This window comes from Anomaloglossus baeobatrachus, chromosome 4 (assembly GCF_048569485.1).
Source record: "Anomaloglossus baeobatrachus isolate aAnoBae1 chromosome 4, aAnoBae1.hap1, whole genome shotgun sequence".
NCBI classification, from domain to species: domain Eukaryota; kingdom Metazoa; phylum Chordata; class Amphibia; order Anura; family Aromobatidae; genus Anomaloglossus; species Anomaloglossus baeobatrachus.
This window is the reverse complement of record NC_134356.1, coordinates 418517979-418535892: the sequence shown is the minus strand read 5'-3', so window position 1 is coordinate 418535892 and position 17914 is coordinate 418517979. Positions and strand designations below refer to the sequence as shown.

The window sequence follows — 17914 nt, the reverse complement described above, 5'->3', positions numbered from 1 at the left end:
ATCTAAAGGCTACTTTACACGCTGCGTGGGTACCTGCCCCCATCTGTTGTGCGACACGGGCAAATCGCTGCCCGTGCCGCACAACATCGCGCAGACCCGTCACACATACTTACCTGCCCGGCGACGTCGCTGTGACCGGCGAACCACCTCCTTTCTAAGGGGGCGGTCCGTGCGGCATCACAGCGACGTCACTGAGCGGCCGCCCAATAGAAGCGGAGGGGCGGAGATGAGTGGCCGGAACATCCCGCCCACCTCCTTCCTTCCTCATAGCGGCCGGGAGGCAGGTAAGGAGAGGTTCCTCGTTCCTGCGGCGTCACACAGAGCGATGTGTGCTGCCGCAGGACCGACAAACTACATCGTTACTGCTGCAGTAACGATAATCGAGAATGGACCCCCATGTCACCGATGAGCGATTTTGCAAGTTTTTGCAACGATGCAAAATCGCTCATCAGTGTCACACGCAGCAACATCGCTAATGCGGCCGGATGTGCGTCACAAATTCCGTGACCCCAACGACTCCGCATTAGCGATGTCGCAGCGTGTAAAGCCCCCTTTAGTCTTATACTCACCTGTTGCAATAGTCATCTTTTTCAAGCGGTGCTCCTGTCGGTCTCCAGCAATTTGTGACCTGCTGGCTGCTCCAGTGTTTCATAGAGCGCCGGAGATTACAAATCAATACAAGTCTATGAGATCCTCATTCTCGCTCTCATAGAGTTGTATTGAGCACTTGTGACATAACATCTGACTTGCGGGCAGACAGAAATTTACTAGGACTAGATGGTGCGCGGGACCAAAACGACACTGAAAAAGGACGAAGCTGCCGGAGGGTAAAGTACCACTTCAGCGCTGAGAAAACCCAATAAACACTGGAGTGGTGCTTTAATAAAACATCCAGATTGAGCTGCTTAGTACAAAAATGCCTTTATTTCAGTGCAGACTTTTTCAGCGTACATCTCACTGATTGTACTATTATGTTCTCTATTGCCTTAAGTTGCAGTAAATTTAGTAATTTCCGTTAACCCATAATACTTGATGTTTTACACATGCTTAAAAGGAATTATAGGATCCAGGCACAAACTAAATAAATTGGGAAATAACTACAGCATGTCTGTCTAAATCCAAACCCACTTTTCTCCACAAGCGGCAGTAATAAAACAGGCACATGTGGTAGAAATGGAAACCGTGCTAAGGTACAGCAAACTTTGGTAATGAAGATTCCCTAGTTAGGTCCATACAGTACAGATTTACCATATGTCCGAATTTAGACATTTTTACAACAGTGTCTGTTTTATGAAGATTGTAATAACCTTGAATTACATAATTATCATTTAATGCGGTGACCCATAGAGCACAAACACCGTCCAGCCTTGTTGTATCAGCGTCAAGGGACAAGTCCTTTACTCGGCCTTTTTGTTAAGATGATCAGCCATGATAAGCTGCCAGAAGTAATAATATATAGGATATGCAATAAATGAGAAGCGTTTTGGGGTATGCATTCTCCAACCCCAAGTCTGATGTTTCCCCAGGGGCTGTTTCCATATCTTAATCAGGGGTTTATTTAAACATTGATATGGTCCCCCTCCTTTCTGGCCGCTCCGGCCTGACACTCACCCTGCATGCTGCACACATCACAATGAGAAACAGATGGCTAAAAACATGCACGTGCCAGAAATGAAAAAGCAAGAGAAAAAACTAAAGTATTGAAGATATGACAAATATTGTGGAGTCAGAGAATAAGAAATGTGTAGAAAAACCCAAACCTAGATATAAAAAATAGCAAAAAATCTAAGAATTATAAACCACAATTGAATTACCTTAGACGGATCAGGTGGCATTACTGCCTCCACTGAGAACGGGCTCCCTGGCACAGGATGGCCATCATAGGTAATGTCCACCTTGTATGGTCCCTCCTCGGGAGGCATATACTTTACAGTGTGGATTTCACTGGTGACTCCAGTCTCCACTTTGCAGGGAATTGGTCGACGTGATGGAGATGTTATCTTCACATCTACCTTGCCCTGACCGCCGGCTCCACTTGTATTAATAGAGAATTCCTGATCCTTTCCAACATCCACCTCTGAGAAGAAGAAAAGGCTGGACATGAGCATACATGAGGCGCACACGTTATAGACATTCATATAAAATGTGAATAGGAAACTTAGGGAAGTCTTTCTTTTAAGTTGTGACTTACTGTTGTTAAGTCCTTGCACTTTAACCTTGCCAAGGTCAAGAGGGGGAGCCACGCTGACAATAAAAGGGCTCTTCGGGATAGGATCCCCTCCATAGGTTACTGAGATGGTTATGTTTCCCTGTTAAAGCAAAAGAACATCACATTTATAGATATCTTTACATGTGCTACCAGCTATATCTCGAAAGAAAGGAAATAATTGCCATCAACGAACCCTTGGACAGTGAAGAAAAAAAACTTCAGGTGGGTCTCTTAGTCAGAGAACGGCATTTTCACTTTCCCAGCAATCAAATAAATCCAAAGTATAAGCCAGCACTTTATGCTCTGATTAAAATCTTGTAAGTTATATTAACGTCCAATGTAAAAGATTCAGATTTCAGTAGCTCCACACAAGGTACATGTAGATTATAACAACATAGGCAACAAACAGCTCTCCATCCAACTGACCTGAGGACCACAGATCAGAAACGTGTTGGCTAGAAAACTATCTATTTGTTGTCGATGCTGATATCTTCATGCAGCTTGTGTGGAGCCACTAAAAACTGGATTTTTCACATGGGATGTTAATAAAACTTGAATATTTTAATCAGAGCATCAAGTACTTTGAAGGCATAAACATATACAATTTCAAGATTATTCATATACTGGCTCATACCTGTTGCACAGCTGTATACTTCACAGTGTATGAGTAGTCATGGTTGTCAATGATTTCAAAGTCTTGGACAACCTCACCCTTTATGGTTCCAGTAAACTGAACATCCAGCTTTGCCTTTCCCGCACCCTTGGTGTATACTGTGAAATGAGTGGGCTTACCAACTTCCACTCCTGTATGGAAAAAGAACGTGTTATACGGGACTTTATTTTTTCAACTTCCTACCATATACTGGTAAAAAAATAATCTATGATAAAAAAGGCAATCATGTAAAAACAAGTATATATATATTTTACATGATACATGTATACTGTACATGCACAGCTAATGTCATACCATGCACAAGACAAATATAATTTTCACTGAAATATTTGTGTTTTAGGATTACTAATAACAATATCTAGTCAATGTATTTATTCCTACAGTTCACAACACCATCTCTATATTTCACCCATAAGTAATGGTATCTATTACCTGTGCGGTTGAGCCCTGGTCCTTCTGCTTTTACTTTGGTGGCGTCATGTGATGGGTCTACCTTGACTCGGAAAGGACTAATTGGTATTTCCTGCAGGAGATAATACATTTAATATTGGGTAACAGAATGATATGTTATTGTAACCCCTTGTTACTGGGTCTTAAAATAGATAAATTCTATAAATTTATAGGGTTTAATTTCTAGAAGTCCTATTCTATTATTACATAGTAGTGTAGCACTGGTCTGCTCTTACCTGGTCAGCGAACAAGACCATGATGGTGTATCTCCCAGCTCCTGGTGGAGTGTATTTCACTGTGAATGTATCATTATCATTTTTAATTATGTCAAAATCAATATCCGCTTCTGCTGGTCCCACCACACCAGGGGCACATTTAATGCCAATGCTGACATCTCCTGTAGATAAAACAGAAACAATCTTAGTTATGGGTTTAGTAGAAGGCGCTAATATAGGAATTTTTTAGATGATATTTACTGGGGCTGTTGATTACGGTTAAAATTGGCTTACCTTGTCCTGCCTCACTGCAGTCCACAGTGAAATACGTTGGCTCATTGGCTTTTAGGCCTGTCTTTTCAACACCGGGTCCATAAACTTTAACTTTGCTGGGATGACTGCCTTCACCCACGGACACCTGATAACATGCAAGAGTAAACTTTGATTCAAGATATAAACAAATGCAGAACAAAATACCATCCAACAGTGGTGGACATAGACTGAAGAGGGCCCCTGTGCCAGAACAGTACCTGGGGCCCTTTATGTGTCTGTGACGTCTGCTAGCTGCTTTGGCACTTGAAGTGGGCCCCTTTATCTCTTGGGCACCTATGTCACTGCCCAGATTGCACCAATGGTATGTCTGCCCTTTCATTCATCAAAGCCTTACCCGGTATGGACTGTTGGGGATGTTAACTCCTCCCCATGAGATGATAATGGTGTGTTTGATTGGCTTGATTGGTACATAAACACACACATATGTGTTGTCTCCATTGTCTTTGATCTTGATGTCAATGGGTGTTCCCTCTGCATCCTGAATGAGAAGATGAAATGCTGAATATATTTGTTAATCTTTAGTAGACCATATATATGAGATATATGACCTGTAGTGTACATCAGGATTTTTCTGTTGAAAACCAGTTTAGTTACCTGAGCATAGATCTTCAGCTCAGCTGTTCCAGCACCACGGGCATCAATGGTGAATTCGGCAGGGTGTTCTACTATGCAGCCTGTGGGCTCCAGACCAGGACCATATGCTTTCACCTGGAAGTTAAAAAATAAAACCTTTTATTTGCCACCATAAAAAGTCCTATTTGTGTCTTACTAGACTCATCTAATAAAACCCCCAATGTATATTTTCAGTAATCCATTGCTGGATTATCTGTCTCCCTGCCAGGATGCCCCAAGGGTCCCGAGTCATCTCCTAGCTCATGAGCCGAAGATATTCTCTGTTTCTTTGATGCTAGTAATAGTTTTGGAGTCATATAATATATTATGTTTGGAAAGGAACGAGGGATTAACAGAAGAGCCTACAAAGGTCAGAGCCCAGTTAGACAAATGTGTCCCCTTCACCCTCCCTGACAACCTATACAAGAACAGCTGGTGTGAGTGACAGGGACGTCTGAAATAGGAGAGGGAAAGCGAGAGAAGTGAAAAGAATTGTGAAAATAAATGGGCATCTTAAGAGAAAACTAACTCAACTTTTTCTATCGGAAATGTTAAAGATCATATTCCACCAATCTCTTTGCCACTTTTTGATTTCTTAAGGTAGAGATTAATTATGATGATACCACCACTGTGGCTATTTAAAGAGAAAGTCAGCCTACACATTATATGTAACTAATACATCTGCCAATCTAAATTTTACACAGACTACGTTATCACATGGTTATTACCCGCTCCGGAAAGGCTTTGTTGTTAGCTGGTAGAATGTGAGCAATGAAGGGGCTATCCTTGATATCTTCATCATCGCAGATCACATGCACGGCATACTCTCCAGGCTCAGTTGGCCAATAGCGAACATCACATGATCCATCTCCCTTGTCATCACATTCAATTTTTGCTTGCGAGGGCCCCTCAATAGAAAAGCCTGGAGGCGCAAAGTACGTTTTACAGTCAGGAACATTGAGCAATGAGACATTTTATTATTCTTTTTATTATATTAACCCCATAAAACACTTACCAAGTGTTCCGACTTCTGTGCCTATAGCTTCCACTACAAAATCTGCTGATTTGCCAACCACACCAGTTTCCAGGCCAGGTCCCCATGCTCGCACTTTCTGTACTCCTACTTCAGGGCTTATATGGACTTCAAATGGACTGTGGGGGAACATGAGAACGAAGACTTCAACAATATAGCACTATCAGACAGCATGTATGTTGCACAGAAAAATTAACTCAATGAGACTTGGTAAAAAAGGATCATATTAAAGGGAATCTGTCAGCAGGTTTTTGCTACCTTTTTTGAGAGCAGCATCATGTAGGCAAAGAGATTCTGAATCCAACAACTGCATAAACAACCACGATACCAGCTCATTATGTTAGAAGGACTGGATCACTTGATCCTGAACGGATGATCCCAGGTGAGGACATCCACAATTCAGGAGGTCAAATATCCAGAGGATCACAGGCAAATTTAAAATTCAAGTAGCTTTATTCCTTACATTCTAAAAGTCCACATCATAGAATCCAGCAGACAGGTACAAGGAATACAGAAATGACCACAAAGTCTTATTCATGGATGAATAAGACTTGTGACAATTTGATATGTCGAAACGTGTTGGATGATGGTCATTTCTGTATTCCTTGTACCTGTCTGCTGGATTCCATGATGTGGACTTTTAGAATGTAAAGAATAAAGCTACTTGAATTTTAAATTTGCCTGTGATCCGCTGGATATTTGACCTCCTGAACTGAATCCAAAAATGTGTCACTTAGATTACTGGCTGCAGCCATTTTAACACAATCTGAATTTTTAGGTTTAGTCATGTAGCTGAGCCCAGGAAGGTATCACTGCCCACACCAGACTCTCTATAGAGATTGTACATTGACAGTGAGGTGTCAATTACAGCAGGGGGCGTGTCGGACTTCTCTGCACATGAGTTTCTAATCAAATATGCCAAATAAACAAAAGATCGGACTGTGATTAAACAGGCATGCCTGAACTTTCTGTGTTAACCCTTGCAGCATGCTGGCTTCAACTTACATAGCAAAAACCTGCTGACAGATTGCCTTTAAGAACAATTGGTGCCCGAAGTTATACATTTGTTCCAAGAGCAAATACCTATAATACTATGATGGATGATCTATAAATATCCTGACTTGTACTATCTCATATTATTGTAGAATATCAGAAACTTATTTGTAATATGAAGAACGTAACTGCATGCAAATCCTGTTCATATGGAACAAAGTACAAATAATTTTATATTTTTTTTTATTGACTGATGAATTCAGAAAAGCTTTTATCCTCACCTTCTAGGAATTGCATATCCACCCCATGTGATGGTAACAGTGTATTTGCCAGGCACGACTGGGTAATAGTCACACTCGTACACACTATCCCCAACATCACGGACTTTTACTGGCTCCTCTGTGCCCTCTGTAAAATAGGAAAATATATTTAGTAACTTAAAAGATAACAGTCACAGCATAATTAGAAAAAGGCAGGGCTCACATTTAAGCGCAATAGGGTTTTTTCTAGTAGACCGCAGGTATAGAATAGTTAGCAAACTTCTTCCTAAAGAGTGGAACACTGTGTTGGTGTGGTGCTCCTGAGGAAGAGGTTTGCTAACTTCGAAATGTGCTGAGATTAAAACCGCATTGACATCTAATATTGCCTTTGGATCTTTTTTGTGATAACAGTACCAGTCACAGCATGACAGCCTGATTTACCCCTAGGAGGTATTAGAAAGCTTTATCACTCTCCAAATACTGTTTTTAATTATCCCTGTCTTATATGTAAAAGTTTTATGTGTGTTTAAAACCTATGTTAAATCCTCCCTACTCTCCCTGCCTATGAGTAGTCGTGAACCGCTGTCAATTATTGCTACAGCACGCTGGTTCACACCCACAACAGTGTGACCGACATCCCAGTGTGCAGGAAGCGTGGGGAGGAGAAGGGGTACTTCTTATTCTCCTCCTACGTGTGCTTCCTGCACGCTCGGGAATTTCAGCCACACTATTGTGGATGTGACCCAATGTGCTGTAGCAATGACTGACAGATGACTCTGCCTTGTCCGCCACCTGTAGTCAGGGAGGATATAACATAATTTTTAAACACACACATAAAGTGATTAGGGATCATTAAAAATTAATATCATGAGGCTGATAAAGAGATCCTAATATCTTCTAGGAGTAAATCCTTCTGCTATGTTCCCTTTAATTGCCTTATGTCATGGCTTGACTCCGGGACTCAATCCAGTGACCGCTGGTTGTGTGGTCAGTTTCCCACTCTGTTGGACCACAGCCTGTTTTGTCTTTATCAAATGGCTGACAGTTCTCTTGTCTTTCCTTTCCTGTACCTTAATTGCCTGTTTCACTTCTATTCAGATGTTTTCACTTTCTTGTTTTGTTTGCCCTATGTCATCTTAGGGGGCGGTTATTTAGACTCACCATGCACATGCCTTCTTTGCTGGATGTTTGGAGTCCCAGCTCTACAGTTAAGAATATTCTTGCTGAATTATCTTTATTGCTTTTCCCTGCTGTTTGTTTGTGACTTTACTTCCCCGGATTCTTCTCATTCTGTTTCATTTAGGATTTGGAGGGTTTGAACATATTCTGCAAGTTTTTTGGATTTTTTCCACCATTTTGCACCATCTTCCCTGTATGACAGTGTGAATAAGTTCTTAGCCCCGTGTCTCCCCCTCTGATTGTGTGCATTTCCTTTATCATTTGTTGTTTTGTGTTACACTTTGTTCATAGTGGAGGGCATACTCAGGGTCGGGGTGCCATTACGTAATGTTAGGATGCAAACCTCCACGGTCAGCTAGTGACAAATCAGGGTCAGATTTAGGGCTTCTTCTAGTCTGAATAGGGAACTGTGGATGTGTGGCGCCCCTGAGGCTTCAGTTGCCACAGGGTACTGCACCTCACTTAGGGTGCAGTATTCATCTCGGGTAATGAGGGGTTAATCACTGGTGTTTCCACATTTCACCTTACATACAGCTTAGGTACCTTCTCATTGGGGACTGGACTAGGGTAGGCTTTGGGGTGGCCATCACGATGCATGGGACTTTCCCGGTCACTAAGACAACAACCTGGGGGCGGGCATCACTTGGGGTAGAAGTAGGAGCAACCTCTACACAATCTTCAGTCAAGTCAGGACTACAGTTCTGGCAACACGACACCACCTTCTTCCTTCTTTCTTCTTCACAGGGCCTGTGGTTTGGAGCGAGAAGCTCAGCCCGGGTTCCTGACTTCCAGAGGGGCAACCCTTGGGAAAGAACATTCCAAATACTGGTGGTTATCTCCATCTTATCCTGGATTGGCTGTGGCCCATTACGGCAGAGACCGCTACCCTGAGGCAGCACTTGAACTGTGAGTAAAAAGACCTGGAACCACAGCAGCTGACTCAGCCTCTTATTGCCGACGCCGTTGCCCCGCGCTTTGGCTCCAACGGCCATTACAGTCTCTCATCATCCTCCCCGAGGCCCACTCGACCTGAGGGGAGCAGAACCATCCTTGATGCAACACTACCAGCCACGGAGGACATCACCCGCAGCGGCGGCTAATCCCTGACCACAGATGGCGTCATGAGACAAACTACCATTCCATCATCCTCCCTTTCACTGTACACCTCGGGGCCACGGAGTGGGCAGGGCCACCCGTGACATCCCAGACCCAACCTCACTGGAACGGCAACGAGTACATTTGACCCTTTGCCCCGTGGGTGCTACAGATGACAGGGTCTACCCCTCCCATGGTTTGTCCATCTCCGTGTGAGTGGTAGGGCTCAGTTGTGGCGCCATCAAGTCATATGTACAATGAAAGTATGAATGATAATAGACTTTGTTACATGATTTAAGCGTCTCTACTTACTGGGTCCTTTCACAGATACTTTCAGTTCTCCACTTCCTGCTCCTTTGGTGAATACTTTGAAATCAGCAATTTCTTTGACACGAACACCTTTTGGCTGAAGTCCACGACCTGAAGCTCTGCAGGCACTAGGGTTAGATGCTGCAAGAAAAAAGAAAATGTGTTCTTTCTATGACTATAGAGTATAGACCAAGGCCCAACTACATGGGTTAAATCTACTTAAATTGCCCTATTACTGTAATTTACACTGCAAGACTTGTATAACAAAAAATGGTTTTTTTTTTCAGGGGGAGGATTTTAGTTTACCTGAACTCTCAACAACAGCAAATACCAACATGTTACATAACATGTGCTCATTCCTGAGGATTGTGTATTTGCATAACATGAAAATGCAAAGCCACATGCAAATTCAAACAATACACAGATAATCTATGAAGAATTGATTATCTGAAGACTGGGGTCCCCAATGTTGCACTTGATTACCATGAAAGAGTGTAAAAATAGTAGTTTAGAGGATGCAGAAATCCACTAAAATACCTGTTACTATATCATATTCAGTAAGAGGGTATGATATAAAATAGTATATAAATAAGTAAACCATCTACTGTTACTTTGGATTTCTGAAGAAAAGCAAACTCTACTACTAAAAACACTTGTGTCCCTGACAATATGTATTGTCTTTCTCTTTATACCTGGCCAGTGACATTAATTACTTTATATTGATTGCTCAAAATCTTAATATATCAGCTCTAAACTTACTGGTATCCGCAATTAAAGGGATATTCTGATCAACACAAATTGCAAAGTGCTTGTAAAAAAACCAAACAAGCAACTTTGCAACTTACCTCTAACTAAAAATCTTTTCTGTTACCAAAAATATAGGGATTTTTAATGTTATTGTTTACTGCTTGTTGCCTAGGTTACTGGCCACTTCTGCAGTCTATTGGCAGGAGGCAGTGTCTTAGGAGCACAGTGCTTACAAGCTCTTTTTTATAAAGCTTGTAAGTGCTGCTCTGAAGCTGGCCGTATCATTGATACCATTATCACTACACTATCATGAGGTTGTAGAGGTAAAGCTTCCTCGTGGGAGAGTGATAAGTTCTGATCAAAGATGCAATGATGCTTCTGGTCTGTACTGTCAATCAAGTTGGAGCGCATCCTTCCCCTACAAATCAGGAGTTAGATTGTTTGTCTTGAAGAATGTTGAGAATAACCCAAATTATGTGCTGTTTCATGCAGCAACTTATCCAAAATGCCCTATCAATGGCATTTACTATATTGTATCTAGTTTTTCTATCAAGCAATAGGAGGGTATGTTGTGGGCAGGTCATGCGTACAGCATGCAAAGAAATGGTCGTCGCTAAATCTAATATAAAGCTCACAAAACAACCTCCATGCACAGACTAGACTACTCTGTCAGGGCAAGCCATGCTAAGGCTGATGCCCTTTCATTCTTGCCAGGCCATACTAACTTGACTTGCGTGGTTTAGGTTTGGGTGGAGGTGGGGGAGCCACTTTCTTAGCTTTTTCAGGAGGAGGGTTGGCAATAGCCTGAGGGGTGACCTGAAGGGGAGGGGTGCTGGGAGCCGGGGGCAAGACCGCAGCTATTGGAAAAGCAAAGAAACATGGGGGAGAGAAAGTCATAGAAAGCAAAGGCGGCATTATGCAGCATACTTACTGATACAAAATAGTAACCAAACATACAGGCAAACAATGACGAATACATACATAGTCAAAGGTACACAATGACAATGACCGCTGTACATCCATACACACATGCAATGATCCATGCAAACCATTGGGCACAGTATGTGTGTGTAACAGTTTGTAAATTTATATGACAATTTGAAGTTACTTAATAATATCATTAAAGGTAACCTAATATTATTAAAGGGAACCTGCTGTTTTGGGAATGTAGTGTCATGAATGGTATAGAGCAGGAGAAGCTGATCAGATCGATAAATTGGTTTGTAGGAAAAACCCTAGAAAACTTGTATTTTATTCATTTAAATTTTCTCTCGTTCTGAGCTTAGCAGTCAAGCGGGTGGCCCTAATGAGTGATTGACAGCAATATCTATATAAGGGTGGATATAGCTGTCAATCATGATTAGGACCACCTCTTAGGGGTACTTTGCACGTTGCGACATCGCTACTGTGATCTCGTCAGGGTCAAATAAAAGTACGAAAGTACGAAAGTAACGACGTCGCAACGTGTAAAGCCTAGAAGCACCGATAAACTATCGCAAAAGCATCAAAAATCGGTGATCTGTGTAGTGTCGGTCATTTCCATAATTTCGCTGCAGCGACAGGTACGATGTTGTTCATCGTTCCTGCGGCAGCACACATCGCTGTATATGAAGCCGCAGGAGCGAGGAACATCGCCTTACCTGCGTCCCGGCTGCAATGAGGAAGGAAGGAGTTGGGTGGGATGTTTACGTCCCGCTCATCTCCGCTCCCCTGCTTCTATTGGCCGCCTGCCGTGTGGCGCTGTGACGCCGCACGACCCGCCCCCTTAGGAAGGAGGTAATTCACCGGCCAGAGCGACGTCACAGGGCAGGTAAGTGCGTGTGAAGCTGCCATAGCGATAATGTTCACTATGGCAGCTATCACAAGATATCGCATCTGCGACGGGGGCGGAGACTATCGCGCTCGGCATCGCTACAATCAGCTAGCGATGTCGCAACGTGCAAAGTACCCTTTAGACTGCTAAGCTCACAATGAGAAGGGAACTCAATGGATAATTCCCCTACAACACTTCAAAGAGTTGGGCAGCCAGAGTAACATATTTGGAAAAAAGCTGTCTATATGAGTTCTGTAGGACGGAAAGAAATAGTAAACTATGTCATGGACATACTATTAGCATATCTAAAATATGTAAACTATGTAGTATTATGGTTGAAATGATGTAAGTTGGAACTCATACGCATAGTATTTATGTGTATAGTCAACAGGGACATAATAAATGGCTGAAAAAAATGAAAATGGTTCATCTATTGCTCAGTAATTGAGACCATATGGCTACTGTTAGCAACAGAAGATCAATAGATATAACATTAATAACAAGTATGACATAACAATAATTAGGAACATTAAAAATGATGACATTGCACAGGACCTGGAAGCTTGCTCCCAACAATGATTGTGCTCAGATTTCACAGATATCAACTAACCTTCTGAAATGTTAACGACATATGGACATTTGGGAATCTGCGCTCCAGCAAAGGTAATGTAGACCTTGTGAGGTCCCTCCATATTAGGTCTGTAGGTGCAGCGATAGATATTATCTCCTTTGTCCTCCAGAATAACTTCTACTGTGTCCTGTCGGTTCTGGGGATCAACTATGACTACTCCAACATCACCAGATCCAGCACCTATAGAAACAAGACATTCCTTTACCATACACTGTACGTCTACTGATATTATTGTATTGTGGTCTTCTAAAGCAGATCTTTACCTGCTGTGTAGATATCAAAGTATGTAGGCTTGTTGGCAACATTTCCCACAGGTTCCAGACCAGGTCCTCTTGCTGTAACCTTGTTGGCGTCTCCAAGAGCCATGGCAACATTGACATTAAATGGGCTCTGGTTGATGTTCTGACCAGCAAATAATACTGTGACCTATGGTTCACGGGAGGCAATCAAGGTAAATGGTTATATACTGAGTAAAGTCTTTATTCATAATCGGTATTGACTACATTACATGAAACTAGCCTAATGGTGGTGTCACACACAGCAACGACGACAACGACATCACTGCTAAGTCGCCATTTTCTGTGACATAGCAACGACCTCAACAGCGACGTCGCTGTGTGTGACACATAACAACGATCAGACCCATGCTGCGAGATCGCTGCTGGCTCTTGAATATTCCAGGTAATTTTTTGATCGCTGCTATCCCGCTGCGCCACATGCATCCTTGTGTTTGACACCGCAGCAGCGACGGTCGCGACGACGCTGAAGGCAGTGACATAGGACTGAAGGCAGGACAAGGGCGTGTTTTTGTGGTGTATTTTACAACGCCCCCACGACTCCGATTGGTGGTCATAACAGCGTTCCAATTGGGTAACTTGCCGAAGGCGTTACAGTGATTTCATTCTTTAAGTTCCATTCTTTGTTCCACGTAGTAGAGTCTCTGTCTGGTGTCGCTAGTGTGTCATTCTTTGTGTCTTCCTTTGTTTGGCACGGTCACCCAATCAGGCGCCGCTGTAGTGATCACCAATCGGAACAGAGGGGCGTGAAAAAGGCAACGCAAAGTCGCTGTAGCGATCACCAATCAGAACAGAGGGGCGTGAAAAGAGGCAACGCAAAACATGTCTAGGGGTAAACACCACGCCTCTATCAAGGTCTGAGTCGTCGCACAGCGACGCGTGTGACACGTCCCAACAACCGTCGAGGCCGCTATGATCGCTGCTCCGTCCTGCTTAAAATTACATGTTTGATAGCTAACTAGCGATCATGTAAGGTCGCTGTTACGTCACAGGAAATGGTGACGTAACAGCGACGTCGTTGTCGCTGTCGTTGTGTGTGAACCCAGCTTTAGTGTGCGTTACCTTGTGGAGGCCTGCCACCTTTGGCACATAACTGACTGAGTATGTTCTGTTCTTGTCATTGTTGGGAATAACTTTGGCCTGTGAAATAGCGCACAGATTAAGAAGTTTAGATACAACAAAGAAAATAGATTTGTTAAAAATTGCAAATTGATCTTTAATACGCATTGTCCATGTCATTATGAGTTATTGAGTTATTCTTCAGAATACAGGTGTGGTTGCATTATCCTTAGCTCATATTATAGTTATCATTAATAGTAAATAGTGATGAGCGAGCACTTCCATGCTTCGTACTGGTAATGAGCAGTTGGATGCTCGGATGGGTACGACTTGAGTAGCCGAGTATACTAGAAGTTAATGGTGAACTTGAGCATTTTTCCAGAAGATCTTCCGGATACTTAGCTACTCCAACTGCTTGTTACAGGTACTAAACACCCGAGCATGGTAGTGCTTGCTCATCACTAGCAGTAAACTTCCCCTGATGTTCAACAAGATGTAACCCAGCTGGTATATCAAGTCTTTACCTCCTCAGTGTGTCCCTCAGGATCTTCTACAAAGACTAGCACTTCCCCAAGGCCAGCTTCGATAGTCTCCACTGTGAAAAAGGCAGGCTTCAAAACCATGTTTCCCTGAGGTTCAATACCTGAAAAACAAGTAATATCAAATGTACATGTACTGACAGATATGAAAAATAATGTGAAATATTTCAATAGCTATAATATTATACAAATTTAGGTCTCGTTAACAGTATACATTGCGGAATTAGAATTGCATTAATGGGACTTTATGGAGGCTTTCATTAGATGCCATATTCTTTAGGAAGAGAGCAGAATAGCTTAGTAATGTGACAGAAATTGAAGCATTCTATATTTTTATTCTAACAAATTGTTCAAAAATACCAGTCAACCGGAGCACATACATTTCTATCATGTCTATATTTTGGATTCATACCAGCCTCTTTGATGTTTCAATGAAAGAGCTTCTTTACTATTAATGCTTTACGATAGTAGATAGTAGATCTAAATTAGTATAGCAAAACAAGTTACACTCCAAATAAGCTTGTAAAGGAGTTTTCCGCTTTCCTTTAAAAGTTAACCATACTAATAAATTAAAAAAAGAATCATTCTATCATTGAATTTCCATCCCCTAAACCAGTGCAGCTGCTCCAACTGTCCGCACTAGACCAGAAGGAATGATGTTCCAAACAAAAGTCTCCTGACCCCGTAGCCAATCAGTGGCATCAGTCATAAGGTCATTGGGGGTCATGACATCATCTCTTCCTCTCCACTGTAAACCATTGGAGAGGAAGCACTAGAGCAGGGTAAATTTTTGGCTTCTATTTATCATTATAAGCATCATCTCACTCTGGTAAAGGGGTTGTTCACTACTAGGACAACCCATTTCTGATTCCACATGTTTCCCCCCGGTAAAATAAAAAAGCTTTTACTCATCTCTGCAGCAGGTACGGTTCCAGCGGTGACAGAGCACATGTGATGTTGTGACGTCATGAGAGTCCCCCATCCAATCAGCGCTGGCTTATCTCTCCCCGCCTTTGGATACAGGAGCAATGAACAGGAGGTGAGTGGCAGCTGCAGTGCTCACTTACTGTTGATTAACTTGTTTGTCCGAAGGCAGGGAGAGAGAAGGCGGCGCTGATTGGACGTTGGGCTCATGTGATGTCACAACGTAACATGAGGCCTAGGAACAAAAGCCTCGTCACCGCTGGAACGGTGCTGGTACGGGAGGTAAGTATAGGCTTTTTTATATCACCTGGGGGGAAACATGTAGAATCAGAAGTAGTTGTCCTAGTAGTGTACAACCCCTTTAACTTTTAAATGGAGTTTCTCATCAGATAATTACCTACTGTTTATAAATCATTTTTTATGTAAAATTAATTTTTGAAACATTTTTGCCTACATTTTTTTCATATCATAATCTGCAATAAAACAATAGAAATCGTGCAATCTTCACACTGACCGCTGGGTTTAGACTTCATGTTCTTTCAGGAAATCCACGTGTACATTAACAACTGACTCTGACCCTTTCTTTGCATTTGAAGCATCTAATGAGCAAAGGTCCTTGTAAAGGAAGCTGTGAACGGTTGATCCTATGTAATTAGCTCTGTATAGAGGTGTCACCTATCATTGTAATCCTGCCTGTGATGATAATAATGAGGGTACTGAAAAGTCTTCACTAAAAGTTAAAGTCTAAAATAGCCCCAGTCAAGTGGGAAAATTGCAAAATGTCATTTTTTTTATGTTTTTTAATACAGATTGTGATATTAAGAAAAAAATAAAACATTTAACACAATAACCTGATTTAAATAGGACATTTTGATAATACATTCCCTTTAAAGAAGATTGGTGAACTTTTTTAAAACATTACATTTTTTAGTAACATAACTAAAAAAATACTTGTTGACTGGTTATTTTTCCCATTATGTTCGTTTTACTGATCAATGCATATACAACTGATAATCAGAAATACCCAATCCTTACATGCAGAAGTACATGGAGTAATGACCATCTATAGCTTCTGTTTGCATTTCACTATATTTCGTGGACATTTCGGAAGCATGAAGATCCTGGAACTCAATGAGGCCCCACTGGAGCTTGTGTTGGTCTTGCCTTTCTCCTAATTGTCCACATTTGGGAGTTTAACTGCTACAGATCAACATATTGTAACAATCGTGATGTTGCCAAGAAGAGATGGAGCAGAGCGGATTGAGAGCATGAGCTCACCCAGACATCGTGTTACGCTACGAGAGCCAGCAGAAAGGGAACTGCGGGGGCTACCTGATCTCCCTCTTTAACCCTTTCCTCTAACACAAGGGATCTATTTCAAAAAGTGATCTAAAAATAAACTTCTAATATGAATAATTAAGGTTTTCCTTGTTCTTTGAAAACTTTATGTTGTTTACTATGGAATTCAGACACGTTTTATTAGCACATGATTCCCATACCTGGTCCATAAGCAATGGCTTTCTTGGGATGCAGCTGTTTGGATCGAAGAGGTGCGCCAGGCTTTAGCTTTGCCTTGGGGAATTGGGACAGGTAGGTCATGACTGAGTGTTCATCTACATTGGGATCCACAATCTCTTCAGGGGCGATAACCTACAATGCAGAGCAAGTATTAACATATTTACATTTAGTAAAATAATATATAGTCTTGTATCTATGGAACTCAAATTTGTTGTTGTAGACATAAGGCAAACACAATTACATAATAGAGATATTAGCTTGATCAGCTTTATGGGGCTGATTTATCAAGCAGCTTTTGACAGTTTTTCTGCTGCAAAACATCTTGAAATATTGCACAATTTGTGAATTGTGTTATTATTAGTCAAGTCCCTACCAGCTAAACCAAGTTTTTGAAAAGTGTGTGGAGGTCAGCCGGGAGAGTGAGAACGTCCAACAAATAAATGATCATTTATGCCACAAAAAATGGTGCAAATAATGACAGAAAAGTACACTAGTCCCTGACTGGCATATATTTCTTGTGGCATCTGAAAGATATGGAAAATTCATTTAGAGGGCCACACTTCTTAAAGCAACACTTCAGTTTTTGTTTTTTTTTTATTTCACCACTGGATTTGTACATTAAATTTAAGATCCTGGCCTCCTGTCCTATACTCACCTGCCGCCATCTTCATCTGTTTCAAATGTCACTCCAGTCGGTCTAAGGTACTTTATGACATGCCAGCAGATCCAGTGTTTCATAGAACGCACCAAAGGTCACAACTCAATATAAGTCTATGACAGCCTCATTCTGGCACTCATAGACTTGTATTGAGAGCTTATGATGTAACTTCTTACTTTGGGAAAGTCAGAAGTTACGGGCACAAGATAAGAGTGATGCCGAAAAAAGGTGAAGATGCCGCAGGGTTAGTGTAAGACCGGGGACAGGGCCTTAGATTTAAAGCACCTCTCCAGCGGTGGAAAAAAACCCACTCTTTAATGAAATTGGTACATCTTACTCCAATGTACTCTTCATTAAGTCTGGCATGC

The 17914-nt window shown here is 41.9% G+C and overlaps 1 protein-coding gene across 4 annotated transcripts in view; it reads right to left on the bottom strand.

The window, feature by feature from the left end:
• FLNC (filamin C) overlaps positions 1–17914 on the bottom strand; it is a 74961-nt gene that overhangs the window by 21326 nt on the left and 35721 nt on the right. For 2 of the 4 annotated variants that reach the window (XM_075345383.1, XM_075345384.1), the window contains exons 4-21: positions 16870–17020; positions 14432–14550; positions 13911–13988; positions 12816–12978; positions 12532–12732; positions 10834–10965; positions 9365–9502; positions 6800–6926; positions 5508–5644; positions 5221–5414; positions 4475–4588; positions 4215–4358; positions 3842–3965; positions 3569–3729; positions 3315–3405; positions 2844–3013; positions 2192–2309; positions 1815–2077 (exon numbers count right to left, since the gene is read on the bottom strand). In XM_075345383.1, coding sequence (XP_075201498.1) covers positions 1815–2077; positions 2192–2309; positions 2844–3013; positions 3315–3405; positions 3569–3729; positions 3842–3965; positions 4215–4358; positions 4475–4588; positions 5221–5414; positions 5508–5644; positions 6800–6926; positions 9365–9502; positions 10834–10965; positions 12532–12732; positions 12816–12978; positions 13911–13988; positions 14432–14550; positions 16870–17020 — 2625 coding nt within the window. The remainder of the gene's footprint in view (positions 1–1814; positions 2078–2191; positions 2310–2843; positions 3014–3314; positions 3406–3568; positions 3730–3841; positions 3966–4214; positions 4359–4474; positions 4589–5220; positions 5415–5507; positions 5645–6799; positions 6927–9364; positions 9503–10833; positions 10966–12531; positions 12733–12815; positions 12979–13910; positions 13989–14431; positions 14551–16869; positions 17021–17914) is intronic. The other 2 variants (XM_075345385.1, XM_075345386.1) reach the window with 1 other exon arrangement.